This window comes from Helianthus annuus, chromosome 6, assembly GCF_002127325.2.
Source record: "Helianthus annuus cultivar XRQ/B chromosome 6, HanXRQr2.0-SUNRISE, whole genome shotgun sequence".
Lineage (NCBI taxonomy): Eukaryota > Viridiplantae > Streptophyta > Magnoliopsida > Asterales > Asteraceae > Helianthus > Helianthus annuus.
This window is the reverse complement of record NC_035438.2, coordinates 38,065,003-38,088,656: the sequence shown is the minus strand read 5'-3', so window position 1 is coordinate 38,088,656 and position 23,654 is coordinate 38,065,003. Positions and strand designations below refer to the sequence as shown.

Here is a 23,654-nt window from a genome sequence, read left to right as displayed (position 1 = left end):
AGAAGATGATAATTTTATTCAATAAAGAGAGCTATATATATAGCCTTACATGGACTCCAAACCTACTACTGAAATAAGCTAACGTACACCATAAAAAGTGGAGTCAAAACAAAGACTGCAACCAACCTAGCCTACTAAAAGAAACGTGGACTTCCAACGTTCCGATCCCACTCAATTCGGTCAAAGCCACGATTTTCTTTCTTTATTTTTAACACTAAATAAAACAACCGGAATATTAATTAATAAAACTAAATAATAAGAACCATAAGTCAAGATTAAATCCAACATTCTCCCCTTTAATCTTGACCCGTTTCTTCATCAAAGCAATGTCGGCTCTTCGTCTTGGATCAAGTTCGCTTCGTTGTCTTTGTCTTTCCACTTTGTACACTCATAGCTAAAGTGCCCAAAATTTCCACAATCATAACACTGAATTCCACTTTTATCGCCTCGACCCGATCCTCTACCTCGGCCTCTTCCACCTCTTTCATAGTTCATCCCACGGCCTCTTCCGCGTACACTAGTTTCACCATGCTTTTGTTCATTCACCATCAAAAGTTGTCCTTGTTCTCCCTCTTTCTCACCATGGCTTTTGAGTCTTTCTTCGTACGCCTTAAGTCTTCCAACCGCTTCATCAAAAAGCATCATAGTCAAGTCGAAACATTGTTCGATCGAAGCCACAATTTGGAAAAACGGCTGTGGCATTGCATCAAGTATCCTTCTCACCGTTTCTTCCTCCTCAACTTCATGCCCAAGACTCCTCAACTTTGAAACCAATCCGCTTATCTTAGTAGCACAATCATCAACGAGCTCTCCTTCCTTCATCTTCACACGTTCAAGCTCTCTTCTTAGCATTGCAATTCGAGCCATCCTTACCCGATCTACACCCAAGTATCGTACTTTTAAGCCATCCCACACTTTCTTCGGGTCCGTGTAACTCGACATGTGCAACACCATCTCTTCCGGTATAGCCTGAAATAAGAAGGCGAGCACCTGTTTTGATTTCTTCGGATCTGGATATGCACCTAATGCCCCCGGTTTGATCGTTTCCAAAAGACCATGTGCATCCAAAATGGACTTCACCTTGATAGCCCATACTGGATAGTTAGTTGCGGTCAAAGTCGGAACTTGGTAAGACATCGAACCTGGTTCTTTTGCTGGTACCATTGCCATGCTTCACTTTCGGTCACACTCTTCGGTCTCATGTCACCTGTGTCAGTCTAGCCGCCGGTCTTTTGCAGCCAAGTTGGTCGTCTCGGTCTCGGTCTCACTCCAGAAATTAACTTCTGGAAACGGTCTTTGTCTTGCCGGGTCTGATCCAGCGTCGGTCTGTAGCGGTCTTCCCTATTTCCCACCGGAACTCTCTTTCCGGTAGCGGTCACGATCACGGTCTTCGGTCTTTTATGTCTCCCGTCGGAACAAGCTTTCTAACGGCGGTCTTCTTATCACCGGTTCCTCTTCCGGCGACGACGGTCTTTCTCGGTCTTCAATCTTCCGCTGCGATTCTCATGAAATCACTGCTTCCTATCTTCTTCTAATCGACCCCTAACCTGGGTGCTCTGATACCAAATGTTGGTTTCAAGCCTCAAATTTACTCACAACACAAACTCTCGTATTATATGTATTTGTATTTGCAGAAAGAAAGAAAGGAAAATATGAAATAAATGTTGCAGAAGATGATAATTTTATTCAATAAAGAGAGCTATATATATAGCCTTACATGGACTCCAAACCTACTGAAATAAGCTAACGTACACCATAAAAAGTGGAGTCAAAACAAAGACTGCAACCAACCTAGCCTACTAAAAGAAACGTGGACTTCCAACGTTCCGATCCCACTCAATTCGGTCAAAGCCACGATTTTTTTTCTTTATTTTTAACACTAAATAAAACAACCGGAATATTAATTAATAAAACTAAATAATAAGAACCATAAGTCAAAATTAAATCCAACAAATATAAGGGAATTGCAGTATACCTTATGAATTAAGGTTAATATTGTTGCTTACATGTTCCAAATACACCAACACTAAAATACAAACTAAGCCTTAAACCATTTGACCATATGCATGATACATGTCATATGATAGTGGCCACAAAAACCAATCTATATCTGATAATAGAGAAAGCAAATGAATAGTGAATGTAGTGTTGTTGTGGTCTGATTGGACTATTTGGAGGTGTTGGCCTCATCATCGTTCTCAAACATGCGTCACCCATACTTTTTTTCTTTCTTCTAAACTTAATCCACAAACACGCGTTCTTTTCTCAGAGTAGAGAGGGGGAGAGAGAGAGATTGAGATTGACGACGGTGGTGGTATCCGGCCGATGACAGAGGCTTCTAGGGTTTCGAGGAGTGTCGACGATTAATGTTGGAGGAACAAAGATGGTGGACCGACCGGCGGCGACGAAGACGACAACGATATGGATTTTTCGATGGTCGGTGAGAAGCTTATCTGTTCAGTCTGTTCCGCAAGATCTCTCGGTTTTCTTCCATCGAATTCCGATCATCCTGAGGTAACTTGATCATATTGTTATGTTAATTGATTCTGTTTCGATCTAATTAGCTCAGTGTAATAACAGTTCATGATGATTATCAGTGAAAATGTACGCAGGTTTAACTATTAGGGTTAGTATGTAACTTAGGTATATGATTTTTGTTAGTGAGTTGTTAGATTAAAGTTATACACGCTCTGATATGCAACTCAGTGACTTGGATAGATTGTGTAAAGCTTCATCGTGGTGTAATTAGGTTTTGTTCGGTATTTAATTGGTATTTTGGAGGCAAGTGGATTGGGCATTGGTAGCTTATAGCAGGAATTGTGTATGTTGTGGTTTTAACTTTTAACAATCTCTTCTTTAAGCTAAGCTCCACAAAGGAGAAATATTACAGAGTGCTCAAAGGCTATATAAACACGGTTTTGATTTGTATTTAAAATCAATAACACTTGTAGTTGATCAAATGTATTTACTCAAGCAAAGATAATGCAAATTATCACTAAAATATGTGTTATAATTATGTTACACGTCCCGGAGCGGGCTGCAGCTGCAACAACTATAACTCGTGCGCTTGCTTCAATCCTTCCGCATCGAAGGCATTATATAATCTCTTCAAGCTATGAAGAGCTTAGTTCTATATATGGAAGTGAGCCTTCTAATTAATCACCGGAAGAACTTGAGGAAGAATTTTATGAAGAGGTTTGGTATATGTGCTTCTTTTGTTTTCTTTAGTTTTTTTAATAAATGGTTGATTTTTATGCAACAATATTTTAAAGAAAACACAGATACGAATAGTCTTACTTATCAAACCAAAAATGGGATTTATGTAAGGGGATGTTGACTGGCAAGTGTAATTATTTCAGGGGTCATGACTACATGTATTTGGCCAGAATAATAAATATGGTAAGAAGAGGACTTAAACTCTGATTTTGGGTTTTATCTACTTGCTGAATAAGGCATACCACATACGACAATCTTTTTGGTTTAGATTAGATTTATGAGGTATATTTTTCTTCACATTTAACCACAACTGTTGTCGCTAAAATGCAATCGTAACGGTTTTTGCACTTTGTTCCCACTCACTTGATGTTACAAAAGTTGGTGTTTTTTAGCATTTTTATTACTCTTTTTAAAAATTTATAGTGTTTATCACAAGATATAAAGAAATGTTAGTTAATCTTATGAAAAAATGTCAACAGCGAACATATATATGTGAAGAAAGAAAATGTTATAAGAATTAAACTTATGTGTGATTACATGGTTATGCATAAACGGTGACATGTATGATGGCGAGTACTTTGTAGACAAAATGCATTGGGTGAAAGTGAAACGGGTCAAACTGGTTGAAGGTTGTTAGCATGTCATTAATTTGTTGTACCCAACCCGGACCTACCCATTACTTGACCCGTCTACTATGCCACCGCTACTTCTTCATAGAAAATGCCAGTAGATCTGTGTTTTTTGTTCTGTAACAGGTCCAACATTTTTAAAACTAAAGCTAGCATTGAATTGAACAACAACTTTGAGAGAATGAGGTTACATGTATGCTTTCTAACTATCCATCATCAGACCTTCAAATCGCTCCACTGATCTTTGTTTTAGTCTGATATGATGGTTTTTGTTGGTGTATTTGAAGTAACCATGTGGTCGACTTGATTTTCCACATGGTAAAGTTTTGAAGTTATTATAGCACGAGTTAGCGGGCTTGTCACGAGCACAGTTTTGCCTACCACGTTGTGATTATCACCATCGATTAAGAAATTTGTAGGGCTTACAAGTGGTACTTGCAGTTCAGAGAAGAATACCAGGTTCCATTTGATGGAGGTATATGACAAGGAACAGATGTATTCAAAGCTTTAGCTCTTGGGGCGAATCAAAATTTTAGCGATTTTCTTAGAATTATACATGGTGATATTTTCTAATATTGTAGGTTGGGCGAGCGAATGTGTGTGGCTTAACAACAAAGGGTGAATATGGAGTAAAAATAGTGATCGAGATGTTGAAGGATGAACTAGAGTTCACAATAGCTCTTTCCGGCTGCCCCACTCTCAACGGTATTACCAGGAACCATATTAGAACTTAGGTAATCGTCATTGTAGATTGTAGTTTTAAATCATTTTATGAAGAATCATTTGATATTGGTTTTTATAATCTAGAATAATAAAATTTAAAGTACTAATGAATCTACACTAGATTTGATTTGTATTGGAAAATAAAAATAGTTGCTTTGTTCACTTCAATACTTTCTAGCTGGATTTTGACCAACAGATTCTTTATATTTGATAATAATGAAGAAAGTCAAATTGAGTTGAGGGATAAGGTTGCAGAAGTTTCAGTTTTGTTTTTATGTTTATTATTTTTTTATTTTTGAGTTTGCATTTGATGGTGTCATGAATCGGTACCGACGTAAACGTTGGTTGTGGCTTGGTGATTATTTACACGAAAATGTTGGTTTTGAGAAGGTGCTGAAAAGGAGGAGCCAACAACTGTGGAAGAGAAGCAACACAACGACTATGGTTAATTTACAAAGACGTCAAACTAATGACAGCAACGGAAAGATTTTCATTTTTAACGTACATGTGCGAATTTATTAACGAATAATCTAAGATACACTTGCGAGTGAAACCAGCTATTGTAGCTGCTTAACATATGCCGGATACAACACGAATAATCTAAGATACACTTGCGAGTGAAACCAACTATTGTAGCTGCTTAACATATGCCGGATACAACAGGTTCATGGCGCGCCCAACCAACTATTGTAGCTGCTTAACAAATGCCGGATGCAACAGGTTCATGGTGTGCCCAACGAATGGCTAAGAAACTATTATGACTTTCTTGCAACTTAAACCTATCAAATACATTAATGATACAATGTTTGTATATAGTTCCGGCCACCATGGTCTAAAGTCTAAACCATATAGGAATAATAGATGGTTTTTCCGATGTACACCACACGCGTAACCAAATTTACTACTAGACACGTGAGGTCTTGACCCGTGATTTTACTAGACACGTGAAGTCTTGACCTGTGATTTTCCGCCGCAACGCGCGGTTATGGTATAACACTAGCCTATAATAAATTTTAAATGTAGTTTGCACTTTTATGTGGTTAGACAATCACATATACATTAGGCTTTTTGTTGACACTTTTCTAACTCAAGCAATTTCACTCTCTAAGGGGAGGTGGGGTGGAGAAATTGTGCGTGATGGAACAATACCACGCGTGGAAGTTGGCAACATAGCACCACCACCAACATACTTCGACGCGTGATGGAAGGATCCCATGATAAAATCAACGCGTGATGGAGGAAAGGATGTGAGGGGGTGTGGGTTTATTGTTGGGTGTTGTGAGTGATAAGCATTGCCACTAAAAAAGGTTGTGAGTGATGGAATAATAGTTGATGACATGGTGGAACTTGATTAGATGTTGTGAGTGATGAATGAGTGATGAGTGATCACACCCCATCCCCCTAATAGATACATGTTTATCACTTGCTATGCATCAAAACCCTTTCCAACTAAACTATTTTTACATACAAGCGAGACCTAAAAGGCTAAAAGTAATCGCCATGTACTCATGTACATTGATTCTTTTGGAAAGTAGTATGCATGCGTAAGAACATACTTATTTCCAAACCACTATTTCTCATCCAAGACAAATCCTTACATGATCTAGCAAGAAAGACTTGACCAAAATAAATTTGGTATACTGTTCACAATGTTTCATGACTTATGAGACATTCGTTTTTAGTACATATGTTTTAATAGATGCTCCAAAAGAAGCTTGGACTCTTTTTGAGTTATACCTCAATTTCGAGCAACTCGCATTCGTATCAACTCGTACATATGTTTCTTATATTTTTATAACACTTTTCTATATTCTATCTTAAAACATTTTTCTATATTCTGTCTTAAAAAAAATATTGGTTATGCACTTATGCTTACTTGCTACATGAACTTTTTTTGAGTTTAATGTCATTTAGTCCCCGTAGTTTGAGTTACTTTTCTAGTTTAGTCTAAAGATTTTATTTTTCTCCTGTGGGTTCAAATAGGGATGAGATTTTTTACCGAAATACCGGTACCGTACCGATGCCGTACCGTACCGATCATAAACGGTACCGGTATCGGTAATAGATTTTTCGAAATTCGGTATCGGTAAAAAACGGTATCGGTACCGGTATTTTTCGGTAAATACCGGTATTAATACCGGATTTAATAATGACTTTATGTATTTTGCTATTATCTTAGATTCCACTATGAAGTTATATTTTCTTGAACATTGTTTTACAACAACCAATATCAAATTTCTTTTATTTGGTTATTTTTAATCAATTATGATGATTTTTTTAGACATGTTGGAATTTAAATGTTAAAAGTCGAACCCATGGATGATTAACTTTTGATTTTTTTGACTACTTAATATGTTTACCTTTTGTTTACATTCCTCAATATATTACTTTAGTTCAGTTAATAATTGATGGATGGGTTGCACATGAAATTTTTTCAGGTAAAAACAAACAATGGATGACACCAAAGCGGTAAAGTACCGAAATACCGTTACCGATACCGAATCTATAAATACGGTAATCGGTATCCACATTTCATCAATTTCGGTAACAATATTTACGGTATCGGTACCGGTACGGTACCGGTATCGTACCGATCTCATCCCTAGGTTCAAAAATGTTTCACTGTTGCCAATTTAGTCTACTGAGTTAACTTCATCAATTATTTCTGTTAACGAGAAGGGCGATTCGGTCATTTTATATGGCCGAATTGCCTTTTTAGTTAATAGAATTACATATAAAATAACCGAATTGCCATTCAAGTTAACAGAAAAAATGGATGAAGTTAAACCCAGTGGACTAAAATGGCAACGGTGAAATCTTTTTGAATCCACAGAAAAAAATGAAATATTTGAACTAACCTGACAAAATAACCAAAACCACGTGGCCTAAAATCGTATTTAACTTTTTTTATTTTTTTGCATAATTTCATCCCGCCTAAAATTCCCACAAAATCCCCCCAACGTTTTCACTTCATTTCTCCAAAACACCTTATGCCACGTCAGCGATCCGCGTGACTACTCACGCCATCTTGATCGTTCATCATCATTCATCAACGGCTACCAATACTACAAAATAACACAATTCAAAACCTTTCTTCCCCACTCGCCCCCCTATATATACCACCAAACCTTCATTCTCAATATTCACATTATCTGCATCATCGTCTCTTCAAACTTTCAGGTATAACTCAATTTTTCCAATTTTTAATCAACGTATTTTCATTTCGATTCAAATTTGTTACGTTACGCAATTCTATTCTTATTTTTTTTGATTAAAATATCTTCAATCTCAAAAATTTCATAATCAGATCTAATTCGTTGTTACATATTTCAAATAATCTTGTAGACCTCAATGTTTATACCGACATCATAGGTTTAAATTCGTTATGTTTACATTATCAGCTTCAGATTTATTCGATACTTGTTTACAATTTCTGAATTTCATAATCAGATCTGATTTGTTGTTACAGATTTTAAAATAATTTGGAGAATTCAATTTTTATGTCGATAGTATATATATTCAAATCCATTAGGTTTAGATGTTTTTTGATTCAAATATTTGATTCGGTTTAATTTGTTGTTACAGATTTCGAAACAATTTGAAGAAATTTAACAATGTCAGGCCGTGGAAAGGGAGGCAAAGGGTTGGGAAAGGGAGGAGCAAAACGACACCGTAAGGTTCTTCGTGATAACATTCAGGGAATCACTAAACCTGCTATCCGTAGATTGGCTCGCAGAGGAGGTGTGAAGCGTATCAGTGGTTTGATATATGAGGAGACACGTGGTGTTCTCAAGATCTTTTTGGAAAATGTTATCAGAGATGCTGTCACCTACACTGAGCACGCTCGCAGGAAGACTGTGACCGCCATGGATGTGGTGTATGCGCTCAAGAGACAGGGCCGTACCCTGTACGGATTTGGTGGTTAGGGTTTTAGTCTTTAGTGCTAGGTTTGTGATGTTGAGATTTGTTTGAATTATGTTGGAATATACAGTGAATGGCAATTTTTCTTTTGAATTCTGCACCAATGAATTATTTCCTGCTATTAACAGTAAGTTAAAAATCTGTTTTAAATCCTATTACGTATTTTGTAGATGTTAATGAGGGCTTTTTTGGTTTTAATCTGGTTCATATTAGCTACCATCTTTAAGAAGAAACACCATATAGTAATAGCCATATAGTACAACAAAAATAATATTGTCCTATAGATCTGCACAACAATACAAACAGTGCCATTGCTTTTTTGTCCTTTGTTGTTTCATGATCTTTATTCTTATCTTATCTTACTCAATTCAAGTGATTGATCGGTGTTTTGATCAAATTCGTGGAAGAAACAGTTTAGTAAAAGTGCACCAAGGTGCTCAGAACCTGAAGTTAACATGATAGATGCTATAGGCGCATTGTTCGATACAGTTTTATTGATACACACAGTATATTAACATTGATTTGATTTGATTGACAGTATCTTATTTTCGATTACGTAGCAAGAAGAAGGAAATTACGGGCATAAGAAATCAAACATATTATGTCCATGATGAAATAAGGATGTTGATCATGCAGCCAATAAGGCCTGAGATTCTTTTTCATGTACAAATTTGAAAGCTTTAGATTCATCAGCACACCACACAAATATGCCTCCAAGCTTACCTTGACTCTTCAAATTCTTGCATGCCTCAAAGAATCCATCTTTAGGAGACAAACCTAAGTTACCCTTGCTTATGAAACTCGCTAGAAACTGACTTCCGGCATAACTTGAAGCTTGTTGACGATTAAAATGCTTTAAAAACTGTGATACACTGAGTTTATCATATGCGTAAAACTGGAAATTCACATAGTCGATAACATGCCCATATTTCTTCCACAAAGCCGTATAACGGCTTTCAACAGGCCCGTTATCTTCATAGGGGGCGATAGAAGCAAATTTGATTGTTCGTTTTTTCTTTAGAATTTTTATAAGCTGTCCTATGCATTCGACAAAAGTTTTGTCATCCGATCTAAAGTGTTCATAATCAATGTCGATACCGTCCAAATTGTATTGCTTAATCATACTAGTTAATGAATTAACTGCATTTTGAACCCATGAGTTAATGGATTTAGGAGCAAAATACGCCTTTTTACCCTTCGAAACACTATCCCCACCCAAGCTAACTGCCACTTTGACATTTGAGTTCTTGGCTTTAATTGCTGCTATATCCGAAGGACCCAAATGGTTGGTTTCCCAGAAAACATCAAATTTACCATTTGTGGGTGATGGGTGAGTATCTTGGGTGTAATCGATAGCGAATGCTAGGATGAAATGGACTTCCACATTAGAGTTTATTGGCACATCAGATAACTTAACTGTGTTGGATTCCGCACCAATGTATTCCCGGAAAAGATTCGAATTAGCAGCTGTACAAATAACTTATAGATACAAGGATTAGTTTTACAAAACCATTAACTAATAATCAAAGATGGCTTTTTTTTTTTGATTTTTAGACGTTACAGCAAAATCATAAGCGTTTCTAGGAGTTTTATTTTTCAACTTTTGAGATTGTTTGGGTCTCTAGGGAGCACGCTAGTCAAAGTAGCAAACGAAATTGGAGTCTGCTTGTCAACGGAGCAAGACTCATTTTTTGATATGATTACAAAAACAATCAAAGTTGACAAAAAGCTTTTGAAAATAGACATCGACTAGGCTTAGTTGGCGCTTTTTCAGCAAGAGCGCGGGATTACTCGGTGTATTTTTACCAAAAGCACTGGCTTAGCCGTCCCTTTTCACCAAAATCGTGGGCTTAGCCGGCACTTTTCACTAAAAAGCGCTGGTTTAGCCGGTGGAGTTGATGTGTCGACTTTTGATTAAAGGAAATGAGGGGTGATTACTCTGGTCATGAAGGCTAATTGCCATGTCTATTTTTGAATTTTTTGGTCAACTTTGATTATTTTCGCAATTATCCTTTTTTTTTAAAGTTTTGCCATGTCAGTGCTTTTGAGGAGGTCGCTTGCCAAGTGAATATCTGGCGTCAAGACCGTTTTAGAGTCTGCTACCTTGGGTGGTGAACTCCCAGAAACCAAAACACTCCCACAAACCTCCTGAAACACTTACCATTTTGCTAGACCACCCAGGGCCGGCTCAACCATTATGGTGGCCCAAAGCTTGTTACAAATTCGGGGCCTTTCTCTGGATTAAAAAAAACCCCACACAAACCTGTTGTAGACTTGTAGTCGAATATAATGTTACACTTTCTCTGGATTAATCAACTAGCAAATTAATTTCAGTCAAGGCCGTTTAGCTTACTATATCACAAACCTGTTGTAGACTTGCAACCCAATGTTACACTTATAACTTTTTTTTGGAAAATTGAGGCCCTGTGGATTTTGGGGCATAAAGCCCTAGCCTCATTTGGCTTGGGCTTGGGCCGGCCCTGAGACCACCTAAAACCGATAATCATACACGAAGGATCATTGATATGAACCGAACTTACCACTGCAAGAGGATACAAGGAGCATAAAGATTGTGGCCTTGAAAACAGTATACAACATCATGCTTCCAATATCTGCGGAGATCGATATTTTATTGCTTATATAGCAAATTTTATCTGTAGTTTTGGTATCTGAATTTGCTAGATGATAAATATAAAGTTTTGAGTTCAGGTGTAATATATTGCTAGATTTAGCATTTAGCTGACACAGAATTCCTTGTTATATCCATAGATATTAATGTTATATTGTTGGTAGAACCTGTATAGGCGGTACCTCCAGGACTGTAATAAGAACTAGAATCTTTTGGATTGATGTTGAGTGGATTAGAGTTCGCACGAACCATAGATTCTAACGTTTGAAATGAATCAACGATTATGACAAATAATATATTGTTTCTTGATTCTTGTTTGAGGTCTATAACAGATAGTGATGTAGTGATAAGCCTCACATAAAGACATGAATGTCTAGCTAGAATCTAGATTCAGACAAGTGGCTTCACTTATATTAAATCTGATCGTTACTAAATATGTTGAGAATATGAAGGATGGAGAGGTGTATCCAGGAGTGTGGTGGCACAATAGTTTATAAATAATGACAAGCAAGTTAACATGCACATCCAAAATTTGTCCTCTAAGTTCTTTCATATCTTGAAAGCAATCAATTATATTATTTATATAATTTTAGTTGTAACATTGACAAGTGCTTCTTTTTTTATAACACAAATTACAAAGACGTGTTCATAAAATCATCATATTTTGGGAGTGTGTAGTACGAATGAAGCCGATGGTGAAATATCAGGATCGTATGCCAGATATGGTGGAACATATTAGAGTTTACATTTTGTCACACAAAAAACTTACCATGTCTTATTAAATTGTGCGTTTTTAAATAGGAAGACAAAGGTAACTAAAACATAGCAAAACAGTCATAACTGATTATTAAAAACTAGCTAGAATTTATAGACTGCTTTTTGATGCAACTCATGGATTGTTTCAATACGTTACACTACTAGAAAAAAGAGTATCACCGAAGGACTAATATTGACAACAAATATCCGTCGGTATTTACCTACGGATCTCTGACGGAAGTAAAAAAAACTAAACCATAAATATCTATTGGCAAACACCGACATAATGCAAAGGGAAACTATGCCGATTGTTTGACCGACAATTAGGGATGTTACTTTTTATTTTGGTAAAAAATCAGTTTAAGAATAATGTAACCAAATCTGATTTGTGAGGTAGAGTGCTTGAGTGTTGAACAATGGTGTATTCGAATATGAAATGAAAATGGCAATGAACACAATGATTTATACGAGGAAAAAACCCTTGATCTTTAGAAGATCTCCGGCATAAAAAACCCCGGGTGATGGAAACTACCGATCACCAACTATATTAATAAAAGAATAACACAAAATTTGATACAACTTCGGATGATGATTGAGCTCAATACAAGTAATCGTTAGTGTGTGCTTTAGAGAGAATATTTGAGAGTTGTTAGGTGTGCGAGTAGTGAGTTATGTTGCTAATGAGCTCATCATCCCCTCAATATAATTGGAAACTATCTACTAACTAACTAAACGAAAAAGAAGGAAGCTCCCACGACCATCCATAACGGCTAATCCCTCTTTTGCACGTGCCCTATTTCAAGTATATTCCACGAGATTCCAGCTTGACCAAGTCCAACTTATTTGCCTGCATCAAACTACAATAGCATATTGAAGACATTTATTAGAAACCGTCACAAGGATTAAGGATCCTTGATCCTTCCAGTACCCGCTACACATTTTAAGATAAACATATCCAGGATACATGGAAGGATCACTGATCCATAAGGAATTAAAACCAGCCCTAACAATTGCCCCCCAATATGGCGGGTGTGATGATAAGTCACAGCTGTCATATTGCCTTAAATTCAAACTAGCCGTTAAGGGGTATACGATGGGACTCGCTCAGGCTATAAACCATAATAGTGATTTATAGAGAACAGATAACTCCCTTTCTTTTAAATCCGCATCATCACTATCATAGATCCTCACATCAGTCTCATTATTCAGGTAACCTTTCTTCCTTCTCTCTTCTCCTTTTCAAATTTTTTAAGTTCCGGCAACTATGCATACTCGTTCCTCACGGAAATCCGGCACTAAGAAGTCCGATGATACACCCAAATCACAAAACCTGTTAAAGGACCCTTCTTCTGAGATCTGTAAGTTCACGGATCCAGAAATCCATAACCTCAAGTTCTGCTTTCTTCTGGAAACTATTTTCCGATCCTTTGACCCGTCCATACGAAACGAAGCCGTGTCGGAAACTTGGATCTGTTTTCCTGCACTCCCTTTTCTCCTAGGGTTTTCATACCCTTTTTCTTCTTTAGCCCAGAACTTCTTCAAGCACACCGGAATTAGCTATAGCCAGGCTATGCTGATGTTATGGAGAGCTCTGTTCACCATAGAGGAGATCATCGAAAAAGAGGGGTTGCAGTTTGACCTTCCTGAGTTAGCTTACCTGATACCCTGGTTACCCACGGTTCAAACCGATTCCTGCTCAAATCCAATCCCCACCATTCAATCCCTGTCCTAAAAACTACCAGAAACGTTTCTTCTTGGACGAATCAGTTTTTCTTTGTTAGGAGAGATTCCATACCGGAGGGGGATACTTTGCCTCTTAGGTGGATCTCAAAGGGTAGAAGATATGATTATTGCACGTAACTTGTTTACACTCTGATTGTCTATTGATTTTGTTTTCATTTTGCAGTGAAGAATTTCGTAAGCATTGCTGAAATGATTGTTGACTTTGAGTGAATGATTTTGAATGTGATTACAAACCATTCTTGACACCCCTAGTTATACGACCATGAAGCATCACAATGGTTGTTGATATTGATTCCCCAATCAATTTTATGAAAACAGTTCCTATTAAACAGTCTTAACATCGACTCACATAGAGGTTTTTTGGCCTATGAACCAAATAGGAAAACAAACATAACATAAGTCTTAAGCAATTAACAATTAACTAAAACAATAAAATATAATAAGCACAAGTACTCGGTTTGTGTTTGATTAAAACGATATCATTCACCTCCTTAATCAATACAATAATGCTTGCCGTCTTTAGTGTCATCCACGATGATCATTAGCTCTTCCTCTGGATCTTCCTCGGTATCTGATTCATGCATTGCTTGTGCTTCTTTGCTCCCGGCATACGAACCACATCCTTTAGGCCAACTTCGCTTTGCACTTTGTAACACCTCGGAAATTCATAGCAAATAGTATGGCAACACGTGTCCAATCAACTTTCGAATATGCCAAATTATTTGGACGAGAGGGACTATATATGTAAAAATGTGGAAGTTTGGATGTGGAGTGGTCATTTGTGACAAAATGCCAAATTTTGGCTTATGAAGGTTTCTTACGGACCGCAAGGCATATGCCTTATGGACCGTAAGGCATTTATTATTATTATTTTATTTTTGATAGTCCCTTACGGACCGCACGGTTTATGCCTTATGGACCGTAAGGTATTTAAACTGTGGGCGCGCTGAGGTCCTTACAGACCGTAAACCACCACCCCTTACGGTCCGTAAGGGGTGCAGCTGGCAGCAGCAGCCTGCTGCTCCTGCCACTTAGGTCACGAAATTGCCACTTCTCTCCTCCGTTAGACACTTTCTAGGACACTCCTAAGCATCTCAAAGCATCAGCGACAAGTGGCATCATCTTGTGTGTCTTGGTCAAGTATAAATAGGCATCTTCATGCTCATTTGAACTTGCACCTTTCTCACTTTCACTCTCTTAATCTATTTGGATTGATTTTGATCTATAGAGGCCTCCTCTCTGGAGTTTAATCTCTTCCTTGAACACTTGTAAGTGTTCTAACTCAGTCTTATTTCATTTATAGTCTAGGTATTAGCCGGAAGTCAAGCAAATTGACTTTTGCTTTGACTTTCGGTTATGACCATTTCGATTAAGCCAATGTTCGAATCGAACATGGCTACGTGATCGTAATAATGTAGGTGTTAATCCCCTATGAGGGAACCTTCTGAAGATCACGTTAAGATTGGTCAAATGATGGGTCAAAGTTTTATTAAATAAAAAGTCAAAACACAGATTTTCGTAAATTATGTTAAATGAACTTCTAAGTATCGAAACATCAATTTTGACAATTATACCAGTTCATGTAACATATTAGGACATGTTAGATCATGTCCAACCCGTCATTTCCTGCTTAGAGCTTGGTTCACAACCGAAAGTCAAACTATTTGACTTGACTTTCGATTTTGACCCGTTTAAGTTAAGTTAGCTACTGATTTGAAGTTGTATTATGTTCATATTAATGTATGGAATAACCCTCTGAGGTTATACCATTTGATCATATTGTTTGTCGGGTTTTTATGCAAGTCCATATTATATGCCCAAATATTGACCAACATGCCCTTTTGAGCATATAACGGTTTTTGAAACGCAATGAACATATCAACTGAGTTTGAAACTGATATAACATTGTATTAAGCATGTTTTTGGCATATTGGACTTGATATACACCCATCCGATCACCCGGTGCCGCCTATGCGCGTACGATTGACTTATATAACCTAGTTTATATAAGTTAGCCGAATCGGGTCAAAATCTTTCCAAATCAGTTCTAATCAGAATGTATGATTGTTTGACCCATATTATACGAGTCATAGTACTCGTGAGGGTGCAAACCACATTCTATCCGGTCTCCGCTTAATCTGGCTAACCATACTGATTTTATTATAAGTTAACCGGTCCAAGTCATAAGACTTGAATAAGACCCGTTAACATTCTAACGGATCATAGTTCCGTCCATTCCAGACTAGGAGCCTCCAGTAAACTACACATGTGTTAGTTATTTGGATTTAACGGTCGTGCTTAACATATATCTTTGGATTGTAAAGATAAAGCTCAGGTAAATACTCTTAATCTACTTTCCTTATACGGGCTTGGGATACGGTAAAATATTACCGCTTGGTCGGGTATGGGATCAATTTCCAATGTGTCCAAAATCCAAATAACCCGTTTTAATCCGTTATGCTTGATAACTTAAACATTGGGGGTTAATGCGACAGTGTCCCGGATATCCACGACTCACTTAATTGCAAGTGGCCATGACCTAAGCGCGGGGGTGTAGGTATACACCTGACAGATGCTAATGATATGATAAAATATTTTTCTTACCTAATATGGGGATTAAAGTGGTGTGTCGGTTAATCATGTTTTGGAGTTTAGTTCAGGGCCCCATATGTATATGTATTGACAAGCATGTAATATTGGTAACAAGAGATATAGTTTGTCCCAAGTTATTTATGAAAATGATATACCAAATGGTATAAAAATGGTTTTGAGAAGATTTTCAAAACGTGTCGGTTAATTGTATTTACCAGTGAAAACTGGCGTATTTTCAAAAGACTAAGCGCAGGTTAGCAAGTACGGAATAGGCTGGAGCTGCTCGGTAATTGTATATTGGAATTTGCGACTTTAAGAAAAAAGCCTAGTAGTCTTTCTGTAATCATATTATTATTTCGATCCACCTATGGATCTTTAGTACACTTTCAGTATGTATATTATTTTTGAACGTTTGAACATTTGTACTTTGTAATAACTATTTTATAATACCAACACTTCCACTGTGCTAAATGTGAATATCTATATCAATCTCACGCATAAACCCCAAATACGGGCCCACCGGGAAATCAGGGTGTGACACACTTACACTTCTTTTTGCCCTTTGTCACCTTTTTCATTACCTCGTGATCTTCACATTCTTAGAGTACCGTTTCTCCTTTCTCGCTTAACTTAACCCTGTTTCTCATCACATGGAAATACCATTCAAATAAATCAAGGTATTTTATGTAGGTTAATTTCAATGTTTTAACATCTTTGCCTACATGCCAAAGTTTGAGAGCCACGATCTTCACATGACTTCTTTAGTGACTTTGTTAAAGCCACCCATGCTATCCATAATTGTGTGTAACTCCAATAGATATGCTTTATCACCCATTGATACACGAGGAGGTATATGTTCTCCTTTAAAATTCAAAGATAATCTTGAACGAACCATTTTACCAACTTGGTAAACAGAGGTGGTCCTGAGGATTCAGGTGCCTCGTCTGAGCCATAAAATATGTGCCCCTCACCGTCGTATTTAGATATTAAAACTCAAATGCTTTAGATATTAAAAAGCAAATGTAATTAATAACATGATGCCATTTTATTACTTGTATTTTTCATTTATATGCCACATTAAATCAAGGACAAACCTATCATATTTCTTTATATTTTTTTCACTTTGAACATGTTAGATACAAAAGAAAATCATCTATGTTTTACCAGTTGATCATTCACATCTATATATAACCGACAAGTATTAAAAATTTTGTGCCCCCGGAAAGAAACGTTGTCACACCCCCAAAATAGCACATGCGGATCTCACCGCGAGGCGTGTGACGTACCAGGATCTAGCCACTAATCACGTTGAACTATTAGTAAAAATATTAAACACAATCGTCACGTCCAACGTGAATAGTGCATTTCATAAATAATGTTCCAACATAGTTTACGTTCAGCGGAAGCAAATGTATTGTTTAAACATAATTAAAACCAAATCATTTTAAGTTGCAAAACGTTAAGTGTTTCCTCAAGTAGCACGCCCCATGACACTTCCCGCTCTCCAGACAGCAAGTTCCAAAGCCTGATGAACCTGCAAGCATGCATAAAAAATGTGTCAACATAAGGTTGGCGAGTTCACAGTTTTGTTTAACATAAATCATGTAAGTGTTTAGTTTAAAGACATGTTACGAATAATAAACTCTGTACCGATTGAGTGTTCGTTTTTGGTGCCCTCATCAATGTCTATCATCATTGATCAAAGTTCTTAAGGTCATTAGTTCACACCCGGCTCCCAGCATGGTGTGAGGTTTGTCAGGCCTAATAGCGCTATCAACTAATACCCCGTTGCCTCCCAGGCAACTAGCTCGGTATGTAAGTAGGGACTTTCGTGATAGAGTTTGAGTTTATTAACCAACATCGGATTTAAACTACAACATATAGAAAAAATATTCCTCCCAAGAATAGTGGTTTGTCCCCCGGGATGCATGCTTGTGAAAAAGTAGTGAACTCTCCTTAGGGTGCGTGTTATTTCCAAAAGTATTGTGTCAACGATACGAACCGGCATAGCATGGAAATATTCACCAAGACATCCCTAATAATTTAGCACATCATAAGTAACCAATACTAGGGTAAAGTCATTTTTATGTGTGATCGAGCTCTATCGAATCATTAGCCGAACGACCCGATAGGAAGTTTATTACGGTGGTGCAAACAAAAATCCTAGGTTCGTTTAATCCCACATATATCCAAGGTTCGGGTAATATATCAATACGGTCTTCCAATTAATTTTTATACATACTAACAATTAATTTAAATAAAACATGCTTATTAGAGTTTTCGTAAAGTGTATATATATATATAATATATATATATATTATACGGTGTAAAGTACATATATAATAAACGTATGACACTTTGCCAAACAATAAGTCAAGGACACGCTTGCGTGTCATTTATAATTGCTAAAATAAATATCATTATATTTATTTAAGTTTATTTTATTAGGAATAATAAGAAATGTCCCGAATAATATTATCTATTATCATACTATAATCACGCTTCGAATCTCGTTTAACCGTTCGAAATATATATAGATAATTGTATAAAAAAACTTGGTTCGTGATTCGCAAGCGTCACCCAAAATAAATATATACTTTAAATTTTTATAAATTATTTGAATATCGATATGCTTTCGTTTGTTACAAAATACACACGTTGTATTATATAGATTCTCATAAAAATCATCGGCAAAGTTTCCTCTGTTTATAGGACAAAGCCCAACAACAGAAGTTGTTGATAATCATTCCAATTCAAATATCAAGTATATCCCAATGTTTTCATACAAACATATCGAGTCCAAAGTGTTGTTTTGTTCGTTTGCTAGTCACATATTTTGGTTCAATTTATGTTTACTATATGATAAAATACATATATATTTTCGTGTACAAGTCCACATAACCCGAATATCTCACGCGTAAATAATATGTTAATATACAACAATCCTACTAGTCGGGTTGGGTTCGTTAGAGCTCGTCTCGTGTTCTATTATTACAATTTCAACGCGTATGAAAAATATATAAAAGAAATTAAACGTGTGTGAATACCTTCCTACACCTCGCTAATGAACCAAGATACAACCAAACGTGTCGATAAAAGAATTGACCAATTCTGACCTGACCGCTGACCGTTTGACCGCTGATTGCCCAGAATTGACCTTCTGTGGACGGTGTTGACCGTTTGACCCACTCTAACCGAGCACCATCCCAAAGAACCCGATCTAGCCAAAATGAGACCTGAAACCAAACCAAAACTCAAGCCGGGATCTGCTTCAAAACCCCAAAAACATCCAACACCTATCACCATCGTCGTCGGTGGCTGGTGAATCACCCCCACCGCCAGTAAACGCCACCATAACTCCACTAAAATTCACCCTACAAGTCGGAGATAGTCTTAGATGTAACAGACTTGGGCAAAACAGAGACATGTATAACTAGAACTACTCACCGGAGAGTCGTAAGTCACCGGAGAACTCGACACAACCCAGCTTCGTCCATCACACCTTCAGATCTGTTTAAAGGAACGAGTTGGAGAAGTAGATCTGCACCCTATACCCTCAACCGACTGTAACCCCCATGAAAACCACCACTACACCAACTACCACTGCGGGCGGTGGTTGTGCCGCAGTGTCGAGGTTGCCGCCGCACATACAAAAATTACCACCCCACCCTTACTTCTTCAGCCGTCGTCATCAACCACCCTTTCCCGCCAGTAGCCGCCATGAGCTCGTCGTGGCACCACCATGGAAAGGTGGTCGTCCTCAGTGGCGGACCCAGGAAATTTTTCATGGGGGTGCGGAACATTTTTAAAAATTTTAGGCCCCAAGATATATAACTAAAAATATTGGTTCGTATCGGGTCGGTTCGAGTCGGGTCGGGTCATGTAAAACAAAATAACATCAAACTAAATGGTTGATATGGTCCTCTTAGTAGATATGCCCTTCTAATCTCATCTCGTTGATTCACGTTATATGATTCAATCGGCTTGCGATTATACGGATCCGAATGAAGAGTATCCACATCAACGAATTCGGAAGATGTATCAACTTTTCTCTTGAGAAATCACGCCATAACGTCCCTACTCATGGTTCCTACTGGCTATCACAAACAAATTGATCTATAAGTTCATGGCTCCATAACATATTACATAATGTATCAAGTATTCAAACACTAGAAATCATAATGTAAAGCACACTAAAAATCATCTAAACATCATATACACCATTAAAAAAAAACCTAAACATCAGGTCTGGTCGTATATAACCCACTACAAAAAAGACAAAATATCATCATCATTACTAACAAAATATAAATATATAACCCACCACAAAATAAAATATCATCACTAACAAGAAGCACATGTCTCCTGCCATCAAAAAATCACTTCCGGTGGCTACCGGTTCCGTCCCACCCCACCAAAAATCAACCAAAAAATAAACCAAAAATCATCAAAAATAACAAAGAAAATTACCCGTGTTCAATCGGTGGTTGTATGATCGCTGATTACGGTGGTATGCCGCTGCCGTTGTCGCTGATGTTCTGATCGCTGGCGTGCGTGCAGGGATGATAGAAAGCAGGAGAGAATATGTAAGGGTTTTGGGCTTATTTATTTTATTTTAGTTTGAAATATTGTTGATTTGTTGGGTTTGTTTATTGGGCTAAGACTTAACAGTGGGCTAGTTAAAGATGTTGGGTATTTGAGTTTAGTTATTTAGGTATTAAAAATTATATAATTTAGGTAGTGTTTTTAAAAAAAAAAATAAGAGTTTACTAAAAACAATTTTAAAATATAAATTGATAACACTTTTTACCTGTGGGGTGCGGACAAAAAAATCCAAGGGGTGCGGACGAAAAATTTCAAGGGGTGCGGACGGGATTTTCGACGGAACTTAGCACTAAATTTTTTTTTTCCCGGGGGTGCGCCCGCCCACCCTAGGGAAGACTTAAGTCCGCCCCTGGTCGTCCTTTCTTCTGCCCCTCTCTCTGTCTTCGTGACTCACTCTCTCTCTCTCTCTCTCTCACTATAGAGAATGTGCAGATTATGTGTGTGTGTTATCAATCTTAGGATTATTATCAATCATTTTCAAGTAAAACATCAAAGCAGTTTTATCTTTCTTAAAATAAACTATTCCGACCTAAAGTACCCTCATTGACTACCCCGTAGTCATTCTTAGACTATTCCATTTCACGATCTTTACTAAATTCCTTCCCGTAATAATCCTCAACACACATTTGCACTTCTTCTTTTCCGTTTACTTTTCTTTTTGGTAACAAGTAGAAGCATCCAAACTTTCATAAAACTTGTCTAAATTCTCTTGTTCTAATTCGACCTCAAATTTATTAGCAAAGACACCATAACCCTTTGACCTATTAAACATCTTTTTTAAACTACAACTATTTCCATCCATAATTGTCACAACTGCTCATAGGCGGAAGCGTAAGGTGTGAACTTGATCGGTTTTCATTGCTTACGATGTAAGTAAACAAACTATACGAAATAAAACATACACGATGTTCATCCATTCCCATAATTGAAATTACAAGTCATAAGTTGTTTGATAACAAAAGACACATAAGTTAATAATTTTTATAATTAGACTTATCCAAAATAAAATTTTTTAAACATCAAGGCTTTGCATCCTATGTCCCGTTCGAAGACGAAATATATGGACCAAACACTTCAAAACGTGGATGACATCGACATCTTGATAACCTTGAAACCTTGTAACCATCCGCACCAAGATCAACTTAATTGTCTGAAATACATGTAGTTTAAAGACATCAACAAAATTGGCAAGTTCATGTGTTTTGAGTTCGTATCAATTGATCTTAAAAACATTTGAAATTTCATGAATTGAAAACTGGTATGTAAAGCGTCAATGAACTTGATGATCATTAATGTTTGGCAAGGACATTAATATGTGTGCTGACATAGGAAGCACTCAACCCGTAGACGATTTAGTGTCGGTTACCCGCGACTAGGACACAAAAGCACTCCATGCGGCCACATAAGGACCCATGAGTGGGGCTCGCCTGTACCCAATAGATCTACCCCTTTTGTTCCTTGGTCTTAAACAAGATTAATGGTGCTTAAGAGAGAGCCTATTCGCACATGATCCAAGTATTTCATTCCATAGCTTAACCATACCATAGTGACATGTATTTCCCTCCGAGAGTTATAAAATCAAAAACGTTTAAAAGAAAATGGGGACATGAACTCACAGTATTGCGTCCATTTAATTTGCAGCAAAGCAGGGTATCCAAATGCGTGAGTCAACCTACAAGTGTTCTAACTCATCAGACACTTGGGTTTCTATTAAATCGTGTACACGTTGCTCATCTTAAACGTCATTATATTTGTATTTGTTATATATTTGGAACCCTTGTGTATTTTAAATATGTTGGCATTTGTTTCCTATGTTTGTTTTAATATATATATATACACTTCTTATATATATACTTTGCATTCATAATGTGTACTAGGGGCGGAACCAATGTTATGTGAGCCGTGGCACGGGCTACGGCTGAAGTCTGTATACGTAGTGTATTTTTTTGGTTTTATACAAAGGATACCCCTAAAATAATACAAGGATACCCTAACCAACCCAAACTTATAAAATAAGGGAGCCTAATTGAAACAATGACCCAATTGATTCGATAAGCCCAACTCAATAGATTAGCCCAAAAAAACATAAAATACCTATGGCGGCATTCTTTCTGAAGGTTCTGGAAGAAAACCAAATGCCGCTAGTCATCCTTTACGCACGGGTCTCCTGTTTTGCTGTTGCCAATAACACTGGTTCGAAAAAATAATCCACAATCATGCTGTTTGCTGCTACGATAACACTGGTTCCGGCCGTTCTGCCCCTGCCTTGGAGTTTTGCTGCTGAAATCGGAAGGAAATCACTGACTTGGTAAGTGGTAACTTGTTATGCAGATTAATTTTATGCATAATTTTATAGTTTTACTGTTCTAGTTTATGCAGAATTTTAGTTTATGCAGAATTTTAGTTTATGTAGTTTAAGAAAAAAGCTTTAAGAACATAAGAAAAAATAGAGTTTATACTCAAATAAAAAAACACGCTAATGTCAATTAAATTGGTGTTTACAAAGAAGCCAATAAACACTACAAGAAACACAGCTTTAGTGGTGACGTAAGTCTCCTCGAAAATCGTCGCTATAGGCATTAGCGATGACATGTTTGCCGGTAATGAGGTCGTCGCTAATGAACAAAATGTCATCGTTAATACGCATGTTGCAGCTATAGGTTATGTTGGTGAGTTTGCCTGAACGTTCGTCGGAGATGGATTTCCAGATTATACTTTATTTATTTATTGTCTTTTTTAATATTGTATGATTGCACGGTAAATTTTTTTGGGGATACCCCTGATTTAATGGGCTAGTTCCGTCACTGATGTGTACGAACGGGCCTCGCCCTTCGTGAGTC

The 23,654-nt window shown here is 37.2% G+C and overlaps 3 protein-coding genes across 20 annotated transcripts; 2 read left to right on the top strand and 1 right to left on the bottom strand.

Moving 5' to 3' along the window:
- Positions 1-2,072: 2,072 nt before the first annotated feature.
- On the top strand, positions 2,073-4,730 carry LOC110865265 (peroxisomal (S)-2-hydroxy-acid oxidase GLO4-like). 18 transcript variants are annotated; one of them, XR_004860547.1, is made up of 6 exons: positions 2,073-2,514; positions 3,044-3,195; positions 3,360-3,399; positions 3,972-4,038; positions 4,133-4,320; positions 4,427-4,730. XR_004860547.1 is itself a non-coding variant. In XM_022114502.2 (2 exons), exons 1-2 carry the CDS (start codon positions 2,422-2,424, stop codon positions 4,577-4,579), a joined length of 246 nt encoding a protein of 81 aa, XP_021970194.1. In that variant the 5' UTR covers positions 2,074-2,421; the 3' UTR covers positions 4,580-4,730. The 18 variants fall into 18 exon arrangements, 1 of the variants encoding a protein (XP_021970194.1); XR_004860546.1 differs by having other exon boundaries at positions 3,360-4,038; XR_004860548.1 differs by lacking the exon at positions 3,360-3,399 and having other exon boundaries at positions 3,034-3,195.
- A 2,918-nt stretch (positions 4,731-7,648) lies between these two features.
- On the top strand, positions 7,649-8,593 carry LOC110865266 (histone H4). The gene is made up of 2 exons (XM_022114504.2): positions 7,649-7,748; positions 8,154-8,593. The coding sequence occupies exon 2, from the start codon at positions 8,183-8,185 to the stop codon at positions 8,492-8,494; it is 312 nt and encodes a 103-aa protein (XP_021970196.1). The 5' UTR covers positions 7,649-7,748; positions 8,154-8,182; the 3' UTR covers positions 8,495-8,593.
- A 422-nt stretch (positions 8,594-9,015) lies between these two features.
- On the bottom strand, positions 9,016-11,104 carry LOC110944634 (chitinase 2). Its single transcript, XM_035974527.1, has 2 exons — positions 11,030-11,104; positions 9,016-9,956 (listed from the first exon to the last, which is right to left on the bottom strand). The coding sequence occupies exons 1-2, from the start codon at positions 11,088-11,090 to the stop codon at positions 9,118-9,120; spliced, it is 900 nt and encodes a 299-aa protein (XP_035830420.1). The 5' UTR covers positions 11,091-11,104; the 3' UTR covers positions 9,016-9,117.
- Positions 11,105-23,654: the final 12,550 nt, after the last annotated feature.

Excerpts from the sequence above, each read along its gene's own strand:
- LOC110865265 (XM_022114502.2), top strand. The coding sequence starts at position 2,422 with ATGGATTTTTCGATGGTCGGTGAGAAGCTTATCTGTTCAGTCTGTTCC. Across the intron at positions 2,515-4,426 it reads CGAATTCCGATCATCCTGAG|GTTGGGCGAGCGAATGTGTG; the intron begins GTAACTTGATCA and ends CTAATATTGTAG.
- LOC110865266 (XM_022114504.2), top strand. The coding sequence starts at position 8,183 with ATGTCAGGCCGTGGAAAGGGAGGCAAAGGGTTGGGAAAGGGAGGAGCA.
- LOC110944634 (XM_035974527.1), bottom strand. The coding sequence starts at position 11,090 with ATGATGTTGTATACTGTTTTCAAGGCCACAATCTTTATGCTCCTTGTA. Across the intron at positions 9,957-11,029 it reads CCTTGTATCCTCTTGCAGTG|CTGCTAATTCGAATCTTTTC; the intron begins GTAAGTTCGGTT and ends TTATTTGTACAG.